This window comes from Protopterus annectens, chromosome 6.part1, assembly GCF_019279795.1.
Source record: "Protopterus annectens isolate FY-2018-M chromosome 6.part1, PAN1.0, whole genome shotgun sequence".
Classification (NCBI taxonomy): Eukaryota; Metazoa; Chordata; order Ceratodontiformes; family Protopteridae; genus Protopterus; species Protopterus annectens.
In genome coordinates, this window is record NC_056738.1 from 72,820,671 (window position 1) to 72,843,051 (window position 22,381).

General features: G+C 42.1%; 1 protein-coding gene across 4 annotated transcripts in view; it reads left to right on the forward strand.

Moving 5' to 3' along the window:
- UBR3 (ubiquitin protein ligase E3 component n-recognin 3) overlaps window positions 1-22,381 on the forward strand; it is a 4,226,407-nt gene that overhangs the window by 1,338,057 nt on the left and 2,865,969 nt on the right. For all 4 annotated transcript variants that reach the window (XM_044075499.1, XM_044075501.1, XM_044075502.1 and 1 more), the window contains exon 12: window positions 83-148. In XM_044075499.1, the coding sequence (XP_043931434.1) occupies window positions 83-148 (66 nt within the window). The remainder of the gene's footprint in view (window positions 1-82; window positions 149-22,381) is intronic.

Genomic DNA, 22,381 nt, shown 5'->3' on the forward strand with positions numbered 1-22,381 from the left:
TTTACAACTGTGTACATGAAGAACGTTTTGAAGCTCTCTATTTTTTTAAGGAGTAATTTGATTGTATTTGCTTTTATTACAGCCAGCTCCCAACCAAGTCACTTTTCATTTGCCTCTTCATCGATATTATGCTATGTTTCTTAGTAAGGTAAGCTTCACATTGTCATACATGATAAGAATGCTGTGTGAATTTAAGTACTAAAACTGATGTATGATGCTTTAAAGGAAACTTCTAAGTAAACACTGAATAGAGTTTATGTAATCGCTGTTTATTTGCTTTTGCACCAGTAACTATTAAGAGAAGTTTGTTTTTCATTGTCTCATTTCAGCATCTTTAAATGGACACTGTATGAATTCCTAAAATGAATTTTATTCTCAGGCTAAGTTTCTGTGTATGCTATCACCAGTCTAGCCATTTGTATTAGTTTACAGTAAATACACTGATTGTTCATTCCCATTGGAAACACAAATCATTTAGTTCCTTGCAACTTTCCACACCCTGAAATAAAATGGAGAACCTGGAGGCATGTGTACAAGAGTTAACTGAGCAGCAGTGTTTCTTTGTCAGGTAATTCAATGCTTACACTGTTTAAAAAGAAACAACAGTCACCATTTTTGTTCACTGACACTGGTCAGTTTCAGCAAATCAGGTAGCTACAGAAGGTCAAAGTTAACTGGGAAGTTGGATACCATCACTGTTAAATTGAGTATGCTAGTGCATCTCTGCCCAACTATTTACCTGAATGTTAATGGAGGTATGTGATCCCTAACTTCAGGGACAATTTTCGTCTTTTAGCTGGTTTTGCAAAATATTTGTGCACAGTGAAACCAATATGATTAAGGCATTCATATTAATTTTTTTTATAACTCTGAAGCTATTAGACTGATAAGGAATTGGGATGTCTGTTAGTATGTCAGATAAGCACACTTATCTGAGATGTTAATGATAGACTTGAATAGGATTTATTTTCTCTTTCATACAGTTTTCTGAATACTTGGGAGGACACTAGATATATATCTGTTCCATTCATTATGTCTTTTTATTGTAGAATTATTAGAGAAGTAGTGGTTGTTCTGTTAGTATTTCATGTAAGCACTAGAGATCAGTTGCTTCATCAACCTGTCATAGGTATGTACTAGGCTAATGGCCCTGGAGCCTTTACAAGCATAGCCCATAGGATTAACCTGGCATCATGCCACCCAACCTTAGCTCCCAGTGCCTCTGTCGAGTAGAGCCACTGGAGTGATCCCCGAGGGTGAATTTTCTATTTCCCATCCACTCATCAAGATTTTTCTTGAACAGGGCCAGTGAGGTGCTCTGCTTGACATGTATGGGAAGTCTGTTCCATAGCATGGGCAGTCTCTGGGTTATGAGCCTGTCCTTTAAGCATGTTTTGTTGATTGTGGTAATAAGGTTGCGGTCTCTGGAGCACGTGGTGTGGAGGGATTGGGATTTTTTAGATGTAGCATTTGTAACAGAGCTGGGTCAGACATGGCTTTGTAAAGTCAAGCAGAGATCGCCTCTAAGTAGGGCGATATGAGCCAGAAAATAGTTGGAGTTTTCTGAGTCTTTCCATATAGGACAACTATTTAAGGCCTAGGATCCTCTTTGTGAGGTACTTTTACAGCCTCTCCAGTTGTTGCAGGTGTCTAGTGAGGTACATGCCAAATGGGGCATTGTACTCAATGATTGGCATAATGAGGGAAGAGTAGAGGGAGACAGTGACCTCTTTCTTCCTGGATGCAAAACCCTTAGTAATGAGATGGGCCACACAGCAGGACTTTCTGACCACAGTGGTAATGTCATGGCCAAAAGAGAGGTTGCTGTCAACCTGTTTTTCCAGATCTCTTATAATGCCTTCTGTGTTCAGTGGACTACCATCGATGTGGTAATTCATGGGAACCAGGTTTTTCCCAAAGGGGATGATGACACATTTTTTGGTGTTGAGCTTAAGACCAAGGATGTTCTACATGTTTCACTGTTGCAGTCATCACACTTGGGTTATCTCCCTGCAGGTAGCCCTCAGTCGGCCCGAATACCAGGGACTTAGTATTTCTGCGTCAGATGCTGTCACTCTAGGACTGATGTCAGTCGTCAGGGGTATAAAAACAGGCAACCAACACCATTACATCAGTCTTTTTTGCCGAGGAGCCCAAAGCCGAAGCAGTTCGCAAGTGCCAGTCGGCCGCTACCTGAATTTTCATTTACGAATTAATAATCCTGAAGTCTTCTAAAGCTAAGTACCCCGTTGGGGATCCTTTTTTCTTGCTCTAACTGATGTCAGAAAAAGTTAACAATTGTCTTGCCTGTGGAAAGCAAATACCTCACAGAGATTTTCATTCTTACTGCATCACCTGTTTAGGCCCAGACCACGACGTCCCTCGCTGTCAGTTTTGTGCCTTATTTAACGTGTGAATCATTCATTATCGGGCTCTCTTTGACTCTAAATTCTTTCGCTCTCGATCTCCGTATTCTGAAATGACTTCGGTAAGCCATCCGATTACTGATATTCCAAAAAAAACTAAAGATAAAGACAAGACAGACCGCATAGGTCCAAAACTGCCGATGACGCTTCTGTTAAGCTAGTCACCAGTCTGCCGGTATTCAGTGAGGTGCTTTCGCAGCCCCTGATGCCCACTTCAGTGGATTCGCAGGCCTCTACTGAGACCCATTCGGAGTCCGGTATGTTGCGAAACTCTTCTTCGACTATGGAACCTGCGGATGTCTCTACCTTAGATGGGTCCAGAGCCGCTGAGCAGGCACTGGCTTCTGAAGCAGTTATTCGCTCAACCGATGTTTGATCAAACCGACGACTTCATTTTTAACCAAAACTACCGAGTTTCTTAGGCCCAGAGTACACACTACGCCTAGAAAACTGATGACCAAAGTGCATGCACCTGCTCCCATGCCACAAAAACAAGTGCTTATAATGGCTGAAGACCTTATTATGCTGATTAGGGGAAGTCAGCCTTCCCCTGCTGAGAGAGAGAGAGTCCAGTCCCCTTCAGCTTCTACAGACCAGGAGTCCGATGAGACTGAAATTTCTGATTATGAAGACATGCCCTTATCTGCTTATGAAGATTCAGATGCAGAGGAATCCATTCCCTCTGCCTCCCCTCCAGAGGATTTTTCTTTTGGTGAAACCTTGCATGCCTTACGAGAGCATTTCCACTGGGAATGCCAAGACTATCCTCAGTCCAAAAAGAGATTCAGAGAATTTCTAGAGTTGCCTCAACACAGGCCGTTAGTTATGCCCCCTGTCCTGGATGTTGTGGATGATGTTTTTATGGAATCCAGTCTTACTCCTGACACTTTACATCCTGCCCCTAGGAAACCAGACAGGTACTACAGAGAGTACCTGACACTCACAAATTTCTTTTCAAGAATCCTACTGCTGACCCAGAGATCATTTCCCAGGGGCCTAAAGGTATCAAGGCTACTAGTGCCAAGAATCCCACCCCTTCGGACAGGGATTCCAGAGCTTTGGGCAGATGGGATAAGAAGGTATATACCTCTGCAACTCTTGCTGTTAGGGCATTGAATTGTCAGTTTCACATGCTGAAGTACCAGCAACATGTTATGGAACTTATTAAACAAAAAGTGTCAACATTTTCAGACTGTGCAGAAAATAAAGAATTGCAGGTGCTTATGCACTTTGCAAGCCAAGTCAGCAAGCATACTTTGCAGTGTGGCTTTGATGCCCTAGAAGCATCTTGCCAGGCAGCAGTCACTGGGTCTGTACTGAGAAGATATGCTTTGCTCAAGGAGCAGACCTTGCTAGACCATGTCAAATCAAAGTTACTAGATGCTCCTTTGAATAAGGACTGTTTGTTTGGCACCAGAGCAGAAGAGGTTCTTAAAAAGATGGAAGAAAAAGCTAAGTCTATGCAGACTGTTAAAGAATTCTTACAAGTGCAACCACCTAGATTCAGTAAGCATTGCCCTTCCAAACACTGGTCCTTTCCAGCCCCCTCCAGACCTTCTCAAACTAGACCCAGGGGAAACAGACCACCCAGACTACAGTCTCAGGGTATGCAGAGATCTAAGCAATGGAGTGCCCCCACCCCTAAAGCAGGGAGTTTTCCTTGTGGTCCTTATGAAAAAAGCTCACAATGATGTCTTTACTCCACTCCCCAGCCCTGCCCAATTGCTTGTGCCCCAGGAGGAAAACTTGCCCTTCTTGCAAAAAAAATGGATGTCCATCACTCAGGACTGGTGGGTTCTCAACATTGTATCCCAGGGGTACAAATTTTATTTCCATTCACTGCCAACCCCAAGCGGGTTTCCAGACCTTCCTCCAAACCATTGGGCAGAGGCTCAAAACCAAGTACTTTCCCTACTCAATATCAGAACTTTTCAGCCGGTTCCAGTAGAACAGAGGGGTCTAGGATTCTACTCCAGACTCTTCCTGGTACCCAGGAAAGAGGGCTGTTGGCGTCCAATCCTGGATCTTTCCATTCTCAGCACCTTCCTGGTGGTGCCAAAATTCAAAATGCTTACCCTGCAACAGCTTCTTCCTATGCTAGCCAAGGATGCTTGGTTAGTCACCCTAGATTTAAAAGCAGCCTATCTGCATATCCCCATAAGGGAATCATGCAGGAAGTATCTGTGTTTCAGGGCAGGGTCTGTGCATTATCAGTTCTCTGCACTTCCCTTTGGCTTATCTACTGTGCCCAGAGTATTCACAAAATGCCTGGCTCCAGCCATTGTATACTGCAGGCAGAGAAATATCCAAATTTACCCGTACTTGGACTGTGCGTTAGGCCCGGCAAGCCAGCACATAAAAATCTACTGCCAATCATTAGCGGACTGGAGTTCTGCTGTGGCAACCCCTAACCAGCAAAAGCCGAAAGACACAACAACAACCCGTACTTGGACGACTGCCTGATTCAGGCGGACAGTCAGGAATTGCTGCTGCAGCACCTGACATTTGTGAAAAACCTTCTCACTTCCTTGGGGTACACCATCAACGAAAATAAATCAAAACTGGTACCCAGTCAAAAGATTGTATTTCTGGGAGCAAGCTTGGACACAACTTCCCAGGTGGCATTCCTCACCTCAGAAAAACAAGTCTATCTGGCAGACTACTTCAAACAAATGGTCATCAGAACCCAGCTATTTGCAAGAAAAATACTGCAAGCCCTAGGGTTCATGGCCTCATGTATACTGCTGATTCCATATGCAAGGCTGCATATGAGGAAACTCCACTGGTACTTAAAAAGTCTTTGGTGCCAACATTCTCAGGACCTGGAAACAGTCATTCCTATCATACCCTGTCTAAGGACATAGTTCCTCTGGTGGGTAGAAGCATGCAACCACAACAAGAGACTCCCATTTACTCAACCCCAAGCCACCCAGACCCTAACCACAGATGCATCAGACTATGCCTGGGGGCCACACATGGACGGAAAATGTATTCAGAGCCACTGGAGCCCAAGTCAAATTCATCTGCACATCAACCAAGAAGAGATGCTAGCTGTGCATAATGCCCTGACAGGTTTCAGATCTCTAATTTTTCCAGGACAACTGCTAATAAAAACAGACAACACCACAGTTGTGTGGTACATCAACAAGTAGGGGAGAACCCATTCCTACCCACTCTGCAGGCTAGCCATGACCCTGTGGAACATGTCTTTGGACATTCAAGTCCATCTGCAAGCTCAGTTCCTGCCAGGCAAACAAAACTTACTGGCAGACGACTTAAGCAGAAATCTCCTAGATCCACACGAGTAGCAGTTGGAGCACAGCACCTTCAACCTTCTTATTCAAATATGGGAGATCCCAGATGTGGATCTCTTTGCATCCCCCTACAACCACCTGCTCAGCAAATTCTGCACCGGGAGTCCTCACAGCAGGGCCTGGAAAGTGGATGCCGTTTCTTTTCAGTAGGTAAATCTCTCAATCTATGCCTTCCCCCTCTGCCCCTCCTTTCAAGAGTATTACTCAAGGTAAAGCAGGGCAGACCAAGGACAATTCTGATTGCCCCGGATTGGCCATGCCAGCACTGGTACCCACTCCTGCGCAGACTGACATCAGTGCCACCCTGGCACCTACACCAGAGTCCAACCCTCCTCTCTCAGCAGGAGGGACAGATTCTGCATCCACAACTAAAAACCCTAAAGCTTACAGCCTGGCGTATTCCTTGAATTCTCCCCAAGCAACCTTAAGCAAACAGGTGCTGGACATCACTCTTGAAGCCAGAAGACCCAATACAAGAAAATCCTATGCTGATAAGTGGAAAAGGTTCTGCTCATGGATTCAGTCTAAAAGAGAGGACACAACACTGCCCTCTCTGCGTCTTATCCTGGATTACTTAGCAGATCTACTCCACAAAGGCCTGTCCTTCTCCTCCATTAAGATACATGCCTCAACCATTTCTGCTCATTACAACACTGAGCCACCTCTCTTCTTGCACCCTCTTATCAAACAGTTCCTGAGAGGGGCAAACAACTTAAGGCCACCAAGGAGAGCACCCACCCCTGCTTGGGACCTTAACTTTGTACTGGAAAAGCTCACCCCCCCCCCCCCTTTGAACCTGCTGCGTCAGCAGAGTTAAAATTCCTCTCTTGGAAAACAGCCCTGCTTCTAGCCATCACTTCAGCTAGAAGAGTGTCTGAGCTACAAGCACTCATGGCTGTGGAACCCTTCATTATTTTCCATGCTGACAGGGTTTCCCTCAGGACTAACCCTTCCTTTATGCCCAAAGTGGTGTCCACTGTGGCTCTCAATCAATCCATCCACTTGCCAACCTTCTTCCCTAATCTTCAAAATAAAGGGGAAAGGATCCTGCACTTCTTGGACATGCACAGACAGCTCAGATTCTACCTTGATAGGACTAAGCCTTTCAGAAAATCTGACCAGTTACTAGTCAGCTTTGCAACAGGGGCAGAGGGCAAGGCCATTTCAAACAAACCATTTCCAAATGAATAGCACACTGCATCCATTTCTGCTACAAGCACCATGGGAAACCAACCCCTCAGGGGGTCAGAACACATTCCACTAGGGCAACTTCTACCTCTACAGCATTTCTCAGAGGAGTCCCTACCAGGGATATCCTGGAGGCTGCTACCTGGAGTTCTGTACACACTTTCACCAAGCATTGCCACCTGCCTATCTTTTCCAAATCCAGGACAGGATTTGCTACAGCATTCCTACAAGGCGTACTAGCCAGCCCTAACTCTTCTTGACTGCCTCCACCCTTCTTCAACTTTGGGAATCCATCCAAGTGTGATGACTGCAACAGTGAAATACGAAGAACATAGTACAGTTGTGTACACTTACCATAAATGTAGATGTTCGAGTGTATTCACTGTTGCAGTCTTGGTTTCCCTCCCTCCAGCCCCCTGGTTTTCTCTCTCTCCTATCTATGGCTATTACTAACCCCTTCTGGGGTATTGGTATTGGTATTTACTTTTTACTGGTGGTGTTTTCCCTACCATAACCTAGCTCCCTATTTGGGGCCGCTCCTGACATTTGGGGCAAGAAAAACTGATGTAATGGCATTGGCTGCTTGTTTTTATACCCCCTGACGTCAGTCCTGGAGCGACAGCATCCGACGCAGAAATACTAAGTCTCTGGTATTCGGGCCGACTGAGGGCTACCTGCAGGCAGATAACCCAAGCGTGATGACTGCAACAGTGAATACAGTCGAACATCTACATTTATGGTAAGTGTACACAACTGTACTTTCTGACACCAGTCGTTGGTCTCAGTGAGGCCTTTCTGTAGGATGTCAAAATCACTCGGAGTTAATAATAGCTCCCAAATTGCAATCGTCTGCGAATTTTGTCAGCCAGCGTCCCTTTGTGTTGGGCTGGACTTCAGAGAAGTAGATATCAAACAGGAAAGGACTCAGGACCGAACCCTGTGGGACTCCACTCATAAATGTTCGGCAGTCTGACTTGGAGTCAGCTACTTTCACACTGTGGGTTCTGTGTATGAGCCAGTTTGCAACCCACCTAGTGATATAGGGGTTGATGCCTAGCTTAGTGAGTTTTTCTATGATTCCTGAGTGGAGAATGGTATCAAAGGCCTTGGCCAGATCAAGGTAGACTGTATGAACTACCTTGCCTTCATCCACAACTCTGATGACTGACTCAAAGAAGTCAACCAGGTTGAGCAGGCATGATCTACCCTTCACAAAACCAAACTGTGTGGGATCCAGAGTTTGGAGATTCCCTATATCCTTGTTTATTAGGTCCATGATGATGCGTTCCATAGCTTTGCATATCAGACTCATCAGGCTAATGGGGAGATGGTTCCCAGGGTCTGTAATCGCTCCTCCTTTGTGGAGAGAGATTACAGTAGCAGTCCGCCATTTGGTAGGGACAAAGCCTGAGGTGAGGCTGTGATTGAACAGGGCACACACGTGATGTGCCAGTTCACTCTATAGTTCATGTAGAACACAGGCAGGGTATTGTCAGGTCCCATAGAAGCTGTATTCTTGGCCTTGAACAGTGCTGTTTTAACCTGTGCAGCAGTAATACTGGGTGCCTGGCAATCTACTGGTATTGTGATTTGTCCTTTGAGGTGTGGGTGAGAGGGGTAAAGTTGGCACTGAATCTGTCAGCCAGTATATTGGCAATATCAGGTTGCTCAGTATAGGAGGTACCATTGTGCAGTAGCTTAGAGCAAATCTGGGTATTGCCATGGAGATTCTTTACATAACTATAGAAGGCCTTGTGGTTGTCTTTACTATCTGCTGCAGTTATGTTTTCATGGCTAGCATTAAAGGATTTCAAGAGGGATCTCAACTTTTTTGTTGAGGCTGATAAGGGAGTTTTTCCAGTCTTGAGACTTGACCTTATTCTGCATCAGTTTCCTCCTTCTGTTGTAGTGTGTGTTTATGGCAGGGGACCACCAGATTGTCTTGCTTTTTATGGAGGAGAGCATCTTGGTTCTGTTGGGTATGGCGAGATCCATACATTTATGTACATGTTTATACAGTGCATATGTGTATGATTTGGCGGTCATACAGATATTCTCTATTTGCATGGGTGCTGTGAAATTAGCCACCTCTGCTTTTAGGAGCCCAAAGTTAGCTTTGGAGAAGTTTTTCATGGTGGGTACCTTTGCAAGGGGGGGAGGGATGTTGATTTCCAAGGTGATTAGTTTGTGGTCAGATCTAACCAGAGAAGAGTTGACTATTGATGTAGAGCAATGGTCGCCCATATTAGTAATGACCAGGTCTAGGATGTTGCTACCTTTTATTGGAGGTAAGAACGAGCTGGTCCAGGGCATTGGAATTAATGAATTCCCAGAAACGTTGGGCAAGTGTATTGGTACATGAGTAGTTTTCCCAGTTAATGTAGGGTTAGCTGAAGTCACCCAGTATGAGTGTGTTACGTTGGACCTTAATATTCTCCGGAGTGCTTAGGAACGTGGAGTGTGAGTCTTGGGACATGGTTGGGGACTTATAGCAGGCTACGATGTGAATCGCTGTCTTACCCAATGTTAGCTGCACCTGAATTATCTCTGATGCATTATGTTGGGCTACCAGTCTGGAGGTGTACGCATCCTTTATGAATCTGGAAACACCACCATCTTTGGAGCTGTGGTCCAAGTTCTGGGGCTGAAAGGTGTGGAATGAGTTATAGCCTGGTAGTGCAGGGGTGCTTTCTGCTGCTTCGAACCAGGTCTCTGTTACAGTACAAATGTCGATGTTCTCCATTTTAAGGTATGCTTCAAGCGAGTGCATTTTGAGATTTAGACTTCTAGCATTGAGCAGTGCTTCCATGAGATGCTAATAGGAACAGATTTGTAGAGGACATTTTTTCAAGTAGTTTTGTAAATAGTGGTGTGTACCAGGTTTATTTAATCCATTTGTTATTTTTTTAACTATAAAATGATTTGAGTGATGGGGTTGTCCTGTTAATGGCTCAGGTAGACACAAGGCATTTTTGGGTGACTTGACTTGGTTCTTCCTGAAATATTAACAGGAGCACAAGTTTAAGAACTTTTTTTCTCTTTAATGTCTTTCTCTGAATACTAGCAGCACATCAGTAATATTTGTGCAATGGTAACATTAAACACTAATCACAGAAGGGAACCATTTTATATATATATATATATATATATATATATATATATATATATATATATATATATATATATATATATATATATTTACTGGACCTAGGAACAACAATAAACCTCCTAAAATGTCAGCTGGTACCAGCCCAACAAGTCGAATGTCACCTCAACACATCTGTACAGATTGTCAGCCTGGGTCTATATCACGTTGTTGAACTTTTAAAAGTTCGACGTCATATGGTCGACACCACATGATTGAAATTTTAAAAGTTTGAACGTTTTAACAGAGATCTCCGTACAGTGTAGAATGGGAAGATTTCCCTTTCTACACTGTAGTGCGATCTCGGAGTTGGTATATTTAAAGAGCAGGGGGTGTGGGGTGCAGGGGGGCTTAAACTGTTCATGTAGGTTTTTTCTTTTGTTTATTTTATTACATTTTCAAACTTTTAAAAGTTTGATCATATGGTGTCGACCATATGATGTTCGAACTTTTAATAGTTCGATTATGTAATAATCCCTCACCCCATTGTTGCACTTTTACGTGCAACAGCCATGCAAGTGATTCATCATTCCTCTCCTCCCATCAAGGTTGATTTTACAACTCTTAGATCTAATGTTCCCACTGGCCCAGTATTACGTAGTGCTTCAGTGGATCCTGGCAGTGTAATGGTCTCAGAACATTTCACACATTATATGCAAATATTCAACTTGCACAGATTTGCAGAGAATGCATTACTTGGTGGATAACCTCTTCTTCAGTAACCAAGGGATGCCCCTTTCACACAGATCTGCCAGTAGTGGGTAGTAATCACTGATGCCTCCTTTTTGGGGTGTATTTCAAAGGGAGGATGGTGCAAGGTACATGGTCACTTTCATAGGCCAGTCTTCACAAAACTTTCTTGGAGATGATGGTGGTCCTCCTAGCATTGCAGACACTTCAAGATGTCCTCCACAAGGGTGTGTTTTCCATACAGACGGACAACATGGCAGTGGTATGGTACGTCATCAAACAAGGAGGAACCCGTTCTTACCCTCTGTGTCGAGAAGCCATGAGAGTTTGACAGTGGGCGATGTCTTCATACTGCTTTCTGGTAGTAATGCACATCTTGGGATCATCCATTATTTTGGAGGACAAATTGAACAGGACTGTACTAATGCCTTATGAGTGGTCCCTCAGTCCAACAATGATAACCTTGATCTTTTGTCACTGGGGCCAACCTTAGTGTGACCTGTTTGCCTCCTACGTCAACAGGTGCAGCAGTTACTTTGTCCTAATCCCTCCACAAGATCAGTCATCGTGGGATGCTTTGGTCCACAGTTGGCCCCTGGCTCTCATTTATGCCTTTCTCTCAGTGCCACGCATAGGAACAAATTCATCCAGAAAGCCAGACAGTGCAAGGCCAGGGTAATTCTCATTGCCCCCTTCTGGCCCTGATAAACATGGCTCCCCTTCCTGTGGCCTCTGCTAGTACATCCTTCATGGATGCTAGATCAGTATTCAGATCTTCTATCTCACCATCCTTATTACCTCCTCCAGATCAGACCAGCATGAAGCTAACCACCTGGTTTCTCCAGACCAGCATGAAGCTAACCACTTGGTTTCTCCAATTTTGATTCTAGCCAGAGATGCCAGGCTTCCAACTACAGTTGATGGGATTATATCAGCTTCCCAGAAACTAGCTACAAAAAGGTATATCGAAGCAAATGAGAAAGATTTTCTGTTTAGGTTGTTTGGACACATTTTCTGCACCCATACCATCCATCTTGGAATTCTTATTTGAACTGTTTGACAAAAGGCTGTAGTTACTCCACCCACAAAGTTCAAGTGGCAGCAGTTTCTAATTTTCATGTTGGACACAATCACAATTCTGTAGCTTCCTTGAAGATCTCTAAAGCCTTTTTAAGAGGGACATTTTTTTTACATCATCCTAACTTGGAAAATAATTTTTCCAGTAACAGTCACATCAGCCGGAAAGATTTATGGAATTACAGGCACACTCATGCAAACCTTCCTATTTGATTTTCCATAAGGACAGAGTTTCTTTGAGAACTAATGCATACTTTCTCCCAAAGGTGGGATCCAAGACCATTTTGAATTGGTGTATACATTTACCAGTATTTTTTCCCAAATACTGAAATAGAGGGAACTACACCTTGCACATATTAGATGTTCATTGTCGGCTCAGGTTCTGTCTTCACCAAACAAAGCAGTTCAGAAAGTCGAGTCAGTTATTTATTGCTTTTTTCAAAACCAAAACTTGGTAAAGCTGTTGCCAAAGTTACACTCTTAAAATGGTTGTCAGATTGCATCTCTTTATCTCTCTTTTTTTAATCAGCTTTATTGAAAACATTAATATAAAGAACAGATCTTTTGAAAGAAATTGAATAAGTTAAATTTTAAAATACAATATTTAAAAAAGAAAAAAAAATACAGTAACTATAATAGCACAGTAAACTATGTACAGTGATGTTCACTATATATATTGAATAACAGGCTCAATTAGTTTTAGTTTGGCAGAAGAAAATGAAAATGTGGAATAAAAGATTAAAGAAAAAGAAAAGTTTACTGCATTAATCATTTATACAGTTCTTTAACCAATAATTCATGCACATTTTCCCATTTGTAATATAATTTTGTATTCCTTGTAGATTTAGATTTGATAGTTAACATTTCTAACTTAGATATTTCTAAGAGAAGACATTTAAACTCTTTAAATGAGGGAATTGATGAGGAATTCCAATTTCTTGTAATTACTTTCCTGGCAGTGGAAAGTATAGACCAGAGTAAAGAATATTTGTTTTATTTATACAGTCTGGGACAGGTGTATTGAATAATACAAGTTACTTTGTAAGCATAAAATTGTCTGTAAAGGTTGCCTGTAAAAAAGTGATTTCTTCCTCCAAAAATTTGTTTAATAATACACAGTCATGAAATATATGATTCCAATCAGCATTTGTTACTGTGTTACATCTCCAGCAAACATCTTGTTTAGTTATCTTACTCATATTTTGAGGTGCGATGAAAGATTTATATGAAAGGGAGAAAAGACAAATCCTCCACATGTCTACCACCAGAAACAACACCACATTCCAACAGCAGAACAGGAGATGGGAAACACAACTACCAAAGCAACAATATGGCAACAATATCAGTGAAAAGCCCCTCTTCACAGAGAGGCAGGGAAATAAAACAGCAAAGAGTTAAAAACAAATGAAATAGATTCTGTTGTAATGCAGACTCTCATTTTCTCATCTATAAGTCTCCGTATCTACTATAGTTCCTCAAAAATACCATACATTTCAGTCCCAAACATACTGAGCATTTATTATAACAGACAACAACCACTATATAAAAATAATAAATAAATGAATAACTAAATAGCTTTTACTTGTTATAGAAATGTAACTAGAATAAACTAAAGTTAAAAATCACAAACTATAAAATACCATTTAAATAACTATGTACCATAAAAAAAACTTTTAAACAACAAAGACACACCTGTTGAACCATTTCCACTTCCCCAACGTCTGAGTTAGTTTTTAAGACTTGGGTAAGAAAAAGCCATCGTAACATAGCTTAATAAGTCACTTATATTTGAGCTTCTTTTTATGTTCAGAGGTCTTCCAGGATATATCAGCATTTCTTTTAAGGCTGGCATTTGCCCACTCCATATCCTCTATTTTAAAAAGCAGTTTCCTTGTTTTGACATGGTAGAAAATAATAGGTGAGTCTTTATTTGGGCTTTCTTTAGTTCTTTTAGCATTGGCAAAAAAGCTTTCTTTTGGCAATTACAGAAGATGAGTAATCATTATCAAAGCGTATGACATTTTCTTTATATTTGATAGGAGATTTAGCCCAAGCAGTCTTTAACACTATCTCCTTGTCTTGAGAATATAAAAACTTCACTATAACAGATTCTGTAGAATTAAATTTACCTTTTTTGCAGTAGCCAAGGACCTGTGTGCTCTTTCTATCCCATATGAGAGAGCTTCAGGAAGTTGTAATACATCAGGGAACCAAGATATTAAGAATTTTTCCATATTACCTTCTTCAACATTATCTTGCAAACCAAACAGTCTGATATTATTTCTTCTTGATCTGTTCTCTAGATCATCAATTTTTGTTTGTAAAAGAGTACTTTGTTTTAAAAGAAAGTCTAAATTGTGCTCACCTTCCTGAAGTCTAGTGGCCATATCATTTAGTGACGTCTCTGTACCAGTAATCTGTCTAGTTTGCTGTTTCAGGTCTTCATGTAATCTTTCCATTTGCTGGGAACAGTTTTATTTGAAATTATCCAGTTTCACATCCATTCTGTCAATCTTTGCTGTCAGTTCTTGAATGTTAGTTAATAGTGACTGAAGTTCTTTTTAATAGTTTTTTCTTGAAGTGTAGATTTGGAGTAGCTCATCCTGTAGTCTGAAGTACAGATATTTTGCTAATACTTTTTGACAGGAAAAATTAAAAAAATTGCCAAAAGTTTTATATACTATCCTAAAGAATGATTAATAGAATCCGAATATATATAAAAAACAAAATGAGGATGTATATACTCAAGAAATCCTGTCATAAATATTCTGTAAGGACAGAGCAGAGAGAAAGTGTCATCTTGGCCACGTCCCCATCTCTTTATCTCTTAAATCCAGACCAAGAGCTCATTCAGTTAAAGGAATAGCTACCTCAGCAGCATTTTCAACCAGATTTCCCATTGATGACATTTGTGCAGCAGCAACATGGTCCACAGTCTATACCTTTGTGTCTCATAAGCTGGATGTCCAATCTAGATCTCACTCTTCCTTTGGTTCCACTATCCTCAGGAATGTCCTTCCTTGATACCACCCAGAAAGACAGCTTGGGAATCTGTCCCGTATGTTGACTCGAGTAAAAATAGACAACATGGGATACAAAAGTTATGTACTCATCATAATGATAGAGCCATGTTATCTGTTTTTCATCTGGTTGAACCTCTCTCTCTCTCTCTCGTGCACTCATACCAAATTGACAAGTTTGACTTCGGGAGGACTGAGTGGTTGTTATACAACACCCTGTCTGTGAACTGTCCTGTCTGACTGTTACTCTGTCTCCTCCGTACTTGTTTTTCTGCCTTCTTTTATATTGTCATAAGTATGTGTCATTTGTTCTGTAGGGGGAAAACTCTATCTGAGGGACTAGGGTGGAGTTCTGGGAATTATGGGTAGGGGAGGAGTCAGAGCCCTGAAACTATGGAAGCTTTGAAATCGTTGCCGAAGTCTCATCCTGTTGGATCCGACAGCTCGTATGTTGCACCAGATGAAAATCAGACAACATGAGTCTGTCATTATTGTGAGTACATAACTTTTTGTTTGCTTCTATCCATCCTTTCATTTATTACTTTGATACAATGTAAAACCTGGATAGCGTACAACTGCTAGATGGCATTCCTCCTGCTCCCCCTTCCCTCCCCATCCATGCAGGTGTTCCTTAAGGCTCCATCCTGGGACCACTTCTTTACATTATTTTCACTAACGACCTCTATACCTCTTGCTATCACTCCTCTTTCATTCAATATGCTGATGATTCAACACTCATCTCTCTTCTGAAAGTATCTCACAACTTCACACTCTTACCCAAGACTCTTTTATCTCTGTTGAAAAATGGCTCACTGAAAACTAACTAATTCTAAATCCTAAAAAAAAAAATTAACTTTTACTCTTCTTCCAAAATCACTTTCACACTGCAAAGCCACCTTCTGCATCTCTTCCTTAAATAAAACCATCATTAATGTAGAATCCCACACAGAGTTACTCAGAATAATAGATGATGAACAAAAAATTGACCTCATGTCCAAAAATCTGTTTTAAAAAAAAAACTCTGTCTCCTCTATATCTATAGAATGAACAAATTCCTAACATTAGAATCTAGAGTATCCTTGGGCCAAGCTTATCTACTTTCAAGCCTTCTTTACGTTGCCTCTATCCTTACTCATCTTTAACCAGTAAGCTGGAACAGACGTACAATAAAATTGCCAAATTTTCTGCAAACCTACCACATACCTCTCACCACTGCTCGGCACTAAAAAAACCTTACAGTGGCAAGAATTCCCCTACCAACTTCAACTTTCACAACTTCATGTAACTAACTCACTCAACAAATCCACAGTCTGCCCCGCTGTAGCTAATCTTGTATCTTACTAAACCCCTACACTCCCACTCCACAGCACTAACCAACTTCTTCAAATATACAAACCTAATAAACCTATTGGGAAAGTGTTATACAAATATTCAGTGTCTCATAACTGGAGCAAACTCCACTCAACATAAGAAGCATTACACACTTCAACAGTTTAACAAAAAAGTAAAAAATTGTTTTGCTAAATCATGGCTATGCCCTTGTCACAACCCCACATAAACCGACCCCTATTGGTTCTACCTGACAACTCTTCTAGGCGGGTTAGGCTTAAATAGTTTTTAATAAAAACATGTATAAAGTGATTTTTCACATGTGTTGATCATTTTGTATCTATTCATAGTTATGTTTATAACCTGTTTTGATTTCTCAAATATGTAACTGTTATGTATTGCTATTGTTTATATTGTCATTGTTATTGCCATTGACTGATTATTGTACCTTTGTGTAACTTTGATTTTGCTTATTTTGTATAAAATTGTAAGTACATGGAGCTTTTCTCCTCGGGTCTCCACTGAAAATGGGCTTTCGGCCCAGTTGGACAAACCCAGTTAACAAATGTCAAATAAATATATAAATGAATACATAAATAAGAAAAAGTACTTTCATGGTATAAAATCTCTTACTTATACAGCCACCCCTGATAAAACGTACCCAACTCACATTTATAAAAAAAAAAACTCGCCCAGAACACTTTACAAGATTGTTTTACAATATAATATACAATTTACATCATGAAATATGTATACAAATATTAATAAGGACAAAAACTGTCATTCCCTTCATTGTCCTTTTATATGCTTTATGGTCTACCCACCAGTTTAACATAGCAAAATTCCACTCCTCCTTCAATCATTTCTTCTTGTAAAGTCATAAAGTCATACTTCACATGTCTGTTCCTATATCTAATAGGATTGATGCAGTCTTCCATTTATTCACTAATTTTACAATGTTTATGTTTTTGTCCTTATCTTGTCCATCTCCCAGCACCAGTCTTTGGTTAAGTCCAAGGTACTCTTGATTCTTCTAGTCATTTCCTGAGTTTTTGTCCTTCCTTTAAACATTTTCCTTTGTAACAGTGGAAAAGGTTTCACTGGCAAAGTCTCTGAGGACTTTGTCAGTAGTATATGAAGCAGAGTCCCCTTCTCCTTGCTGGCCCACTGTTGGCTGTACAGTACTTTATTTCTTCCTTAGCCACTTCTGCATCAAAATTTGTCCTTGATCCTCCAGGAAAAAGTGTTCTGAAGAAAGCTGGATACAATAGCTTGAATCGCTCACCTGCTTCTCCTCAATTCCTGATTACTGGGGTAAATTTGCTTCTCTTCTTGCCTGGTGTACAGTGAATAATCATTTTCTGTAATCACTCTGTTCCCGCTGTTTTTGTTTTCCCTTCTGCCACAATTTGTCAGGAGCAACTCTTTGTGTTGTCATGATGGCATCTTTGTTAATAAAAGCCTTGGTTGCTCTCTCTTGGCAAGATTTAGAAAACTGACACAATGTGTCCTTTCTGTTAACAAGTCCTGCTGTGGAACATCAGTCCAGTTACTTGTGTGTACTTTTATAAAATGAGTGTAGTCTGTTTCGTCCAGATTTTCTGGTACAGCAGAAAATCTCAAGTTTTCTCTGTATGCTCTATCTTCTAACTCTGCTATGTTTAATACCCATTATTTAGAAGACTCATGCTCAGACAGACTTTTTTTCTCATTTCAGCCTCTGAATTTTGGAGATTTGCTGTTGTCCATTTTCATTCCATCTTCAACTGTTGGGTTCAGGTCCGACTCGGCCCTTGCTATAGCTCGTGGCCACCAAAAAGTCTCAAGCACCTCCCTGCCCATAATGCACCAACCTCTAACATACCTCAGATCTTTTTTTCCGTTTCGTGAATAAGACATGGTCATCATTTTAGCTCTCAAATTATAGTTAAAATGTAAGTTTTCTTCAGTTTATATTATAACTATCCTTATTTCCTCCCTTTTCCTACTATAGTCATTGTAATTCTTCTTACCATAGTTGGTATTTACCCCTTTTTTCTTGATATTTTTTCTACACATTTTGTGTAACTTTTATACCATTGTTGGTATCCCTGTCTGTCTGTTCCTTTACTTCTATGTAGTTTTTTTCTACAGCCCAGCAGAATGTTAGAAAAAGGTCCTTCGGGGTTTAAAAAAATGTGATAAATGTGGACACAAGTTACCTGTATCGGATGTGCATTCTCTTTGCATATACTGTCTAGGCCCTTATCACCTAAAGGTTGAGTGCAGCACTTACAAAAATTTTAATCCTAGGGCTATTGCTGACCATAAAAAACAAAAAAAACATACCGAAAGGGTTGTTTCCAACATCCATTTCTGAAGCAATTACTGGAGCTCAACCCTCCAAATGAAAATCTGAGGAGACTTCATTAAAATCTCCAAAACGGACAGAATCTTCAACTCAGTCTTCTTCTTTGGAGCCTCACAAGAAAAAGCAGAGGTTCATAGGTTGGTACTAGGCTATCTGCCCAAAGGCATTTATAAGCCTAGCCAGAATGTGTTGGCTTTCGCCGGCCCCTTAGATTAGTTCCCCGTGCCTCTGTCCAGTAGAGCCACTGAAGTGATCCCAGATTTAAACTTTGTTTCCCATCCACTCGTCAATGTTTCTTTTGAAGAGTGTTAGCGAGAAGCTCTGCCTAATGTAGATTGGGATCTTGTTCCAAAGCATGGGAAGTCTCTGGGACAGGAATCTGTCCCTCCAGCACATCTTTTTTATTGTTGTGGTGAGGTTTAGATTCCTAGAGTGTGTAGCTCGAGAGGATAAGGTTTTCTTTAGGTGGAGCATGTCCATCAATTCTGGGTTGGACATGGCCTTGTATGTTAGGCAGAGATCACCTCTGAGTAGGCGGTATGCAACCAAGTACAACTGGAGTTTCTTCTGTCGAGCTGCATAGGACATCTGTTTGAGGCCAGTGATCCTCTTGGTGAGGTACTTTTGTGGTCTTTCCAGCTGTTGCAGGTGTCTTGTAAGGTACATCCCAAATGGGGCATTGTACTGTATGATGGGTCTGATGAGTAGAGGGGCACAATGACCTCTCTTGATCTGGATGCAAACCCTTTTGTGATTAGGTGTGCCACGTAGAAGGATTTTCTAACCACTTTGGCAATGTGATTATCAAAGGTGAGATTACTATCTACTTGGGTCCCCAGATCCCTTATTACGTCTTCCGTATTTAGGGGACTACCACCTATGTGGTAGTTTGTGGGTACTTTGTTTTTTTCTAAAGGGGATGACTATGCACTTTTTGGCATTTAGCTTGAGGCCATGATTTTGACACCAGGTTTCCGTCTCAGTGAGACCCTTTTGGAGGATTTCTGTGCCAGCCGGAGAGTCAATTATAGCCCCTAGTTTGCAGTCGTCTGCGAACTTGGTCAGCCATAGTCCTCCTGTGCTTGCTTGTACCTCTGAAAAGTATATGCCAAACAGGAGGGGTCCTAGGACTGAGCCTTGGGGAAACGCCACTTGTAACTGATTTAGAGTCGGACCTAGCTCTCGCAACTCTCATCATGTGGGTTCTGTCCGTGAGCCAGTTGGCAACCCATCTTGTGACGTAGGGGTTTATGTTCAGGCTGGTGAGCTTGTCTATAATACCAGAATGGGGAATGGTGTCAAAGACCTTAGCAAGGTCTAGGTAGGTAGGTGGATCTAATCCGAAGACTTCCTCGACAGTTTCAATGCCAGATCTGACAACTGCTTCGGCTCTGACAACCTTGGATCTGACTGTTTTACCTAGGACTAGGTACTATTCTTCTGTAGACCGAGTACAGTCCAGAGTTCCATTTACATTTCTGGAACTGACACTGAAAATCCCCATCCTTGGCAACCTCTTGGTCTTTAGAAGTCTGACCAAAGCTGATGTAGACAGGATGAGGAAGAGATTTCTCAATGCACAGATTCAGATGGGAGTTATTCCGCCTGCTACCCCTATGTGTTAGGAAGCCCATCCTGCTGTCACTCCACCGTTAATAACTCCTCCTCTGATCCAACCCATTGTTTTGGAGCCCTCAGATCCAAGTCTTCCAGGTCCGTCTAGTTTGGATCCGAAAATGTTTTTATCTTTGGATCTGAGGACATCTGAGTGCACTGGCTCTGATGTACTTGGAGCTGAAACAGTCCTGTTGGGTCCAAGGTGTTGGAGTAGACTCCGAAGTTTTCAGAGCCATCTCTACCCCTCGGAGCCTCAGCACTTGACAGCTTGGCCCCAACTTCAGCCTCAGGTAGACTGCCTTCGGGGCAGAGGGAGTCAGTGGACCAGAAGCCCAGCCTGTCAGCTCTGTTGTCTTCTTTCTTCCCAGAGTGTTCTGCCTTCAAGGTTGTGAAGAGAATTTTCTGTCCTCCTGCAGAGGAGATGGATCCTGCCCCCTCAGATATTCCTTGTGAATCCCAGATGTCTCTGTGCCTTGGGCCACATAATTCTATGCTACAAGGACAGCTAGCCCAAAGTCTCCTGACCAAGGTTTCACTGTTTCTTAGGATACTTCACCAGAGCATCCCACCGAGGAAGTCCCTAGTGCAAAAGGAGGCACTTGGACTCCCCTTAGGAGTCAGTCACCTAGAATACTGATTTCAATAAAGGGGAGGGGGTCGCCACGATCACCTCCTGAAGACGTCTCATTTGGAGACATTCTTTAGATCCTTAAACTGAGAGATGGCTGGTCGTCATCCGATAATCCTTCCCCAGAGGAGTCTGTATTCCTGGAAGGCTTTGAAGTTGGCCCATCTGCCTCCTAGGTTACTCCGCTCACTGATGAGCTCATTGACTTAATCTCTATGTGGGCATGGAAGGAACCTGACATAGTTGAGCCAATCCCCAAGAGACCAGATCGAATTCTGGTTCCACTCGCAGGTTAGAATTTCAGGAGTAAGGGGGTGCCCATAGGCATCATGATCGTGGCTGCAGCCACTAAGAAGGAACATGCTGAGCAGAGTTTCTCTGTCCATCCTCCTAACAGGGAGTTTAGGGGATTGGACAGATTTGGGAAGTGTGTATATACTTCATCAACCTTGGCCCTTCGATCCCTGAACTGTTTGGCACACTTTACAAGACTACAGAGGGACTTGATTAAGGAACTTTCAAAATCCCTTCCTGAGATCACTACTGTTGAGGCTCAATTTTATGTGGCTTTACAGTTGGCTACCATAGAATCCATTTCAAATTTGTCCACAATGCTTATCTCGCATGCAGCTGAAGGTACTTGAAGGGCAGGGGGTTCAGGAATTTCCATCAGGAGACATGCTTGGATGCACTTGTGTGAGTTTGCAGTGTCCTTAAAGTCATCATTCATCACTGCACCTGTGGATGGCAGTTTGTTGTTTGGCCCCGAAATGTAAGGACACACACTCTCCAGGTATGAAAAAGATGGAAAGACCCTTTCTGCAGTGAGCGTATATTTTTCGACCCACCCCCCCCAAGATCCTTTTGTAGGAATCAAAGAGGGGGTCAAAAGATGTGATTCAGGAAGTCCCAGGGTTCTTTCCAAGATCCACATGGAGATAGTTCCCCCAAGAGCAGAGGGGGGAACTTGAATGGATGATGCCAACATGGCAGAGGAGTCCGGCAGAACCAAGGATCCAGGGATGTTTTCTTGGGTAGACCCTATCAGCGCTCCTGAAAGGAGGCCCAATAGTCGACCCCTGATTGCCTCCAGGGGTGGACAGTTCTTGCACCAGAGAGCCTGGCTAGAGAGAATGAAAGATACATGGGTGCAGATGATTATTTCCAGGGATTATATAATTCCCTTTTCCCTACCACCCCCTGTATGCAAAGTTCCCGATGTTCCATCCTGTCAGAGGAAAGCAGCAGTACTATAAATACAAAAGCTGCTAGAAAAGAGTCACCCAAGTGGTCCTATCCAGAGACCAATTTTGGATCTCAGCGTCTTGAACAAATCAATTCAACACACAACGTTTTGGATGGTCATGATTCAGTCCATTCTGTCTTTCTTGGGTGAGGACTAATGGATGTGCTCATTAGACCTTCAGGATGCGTACTGTCACATAAAAATGAACAGGTAATCCAGAAGGTGTTTACACCTCAGACTGGGAACCAGTCATTCAGTTTAGTGCTCTACCCTTTGGTCTCACCACAGCCCCCAGGGTGTTCACCATGTGCATGGCAGTGGTAACAGCTTACTTGAGACTGCAGGGATTCT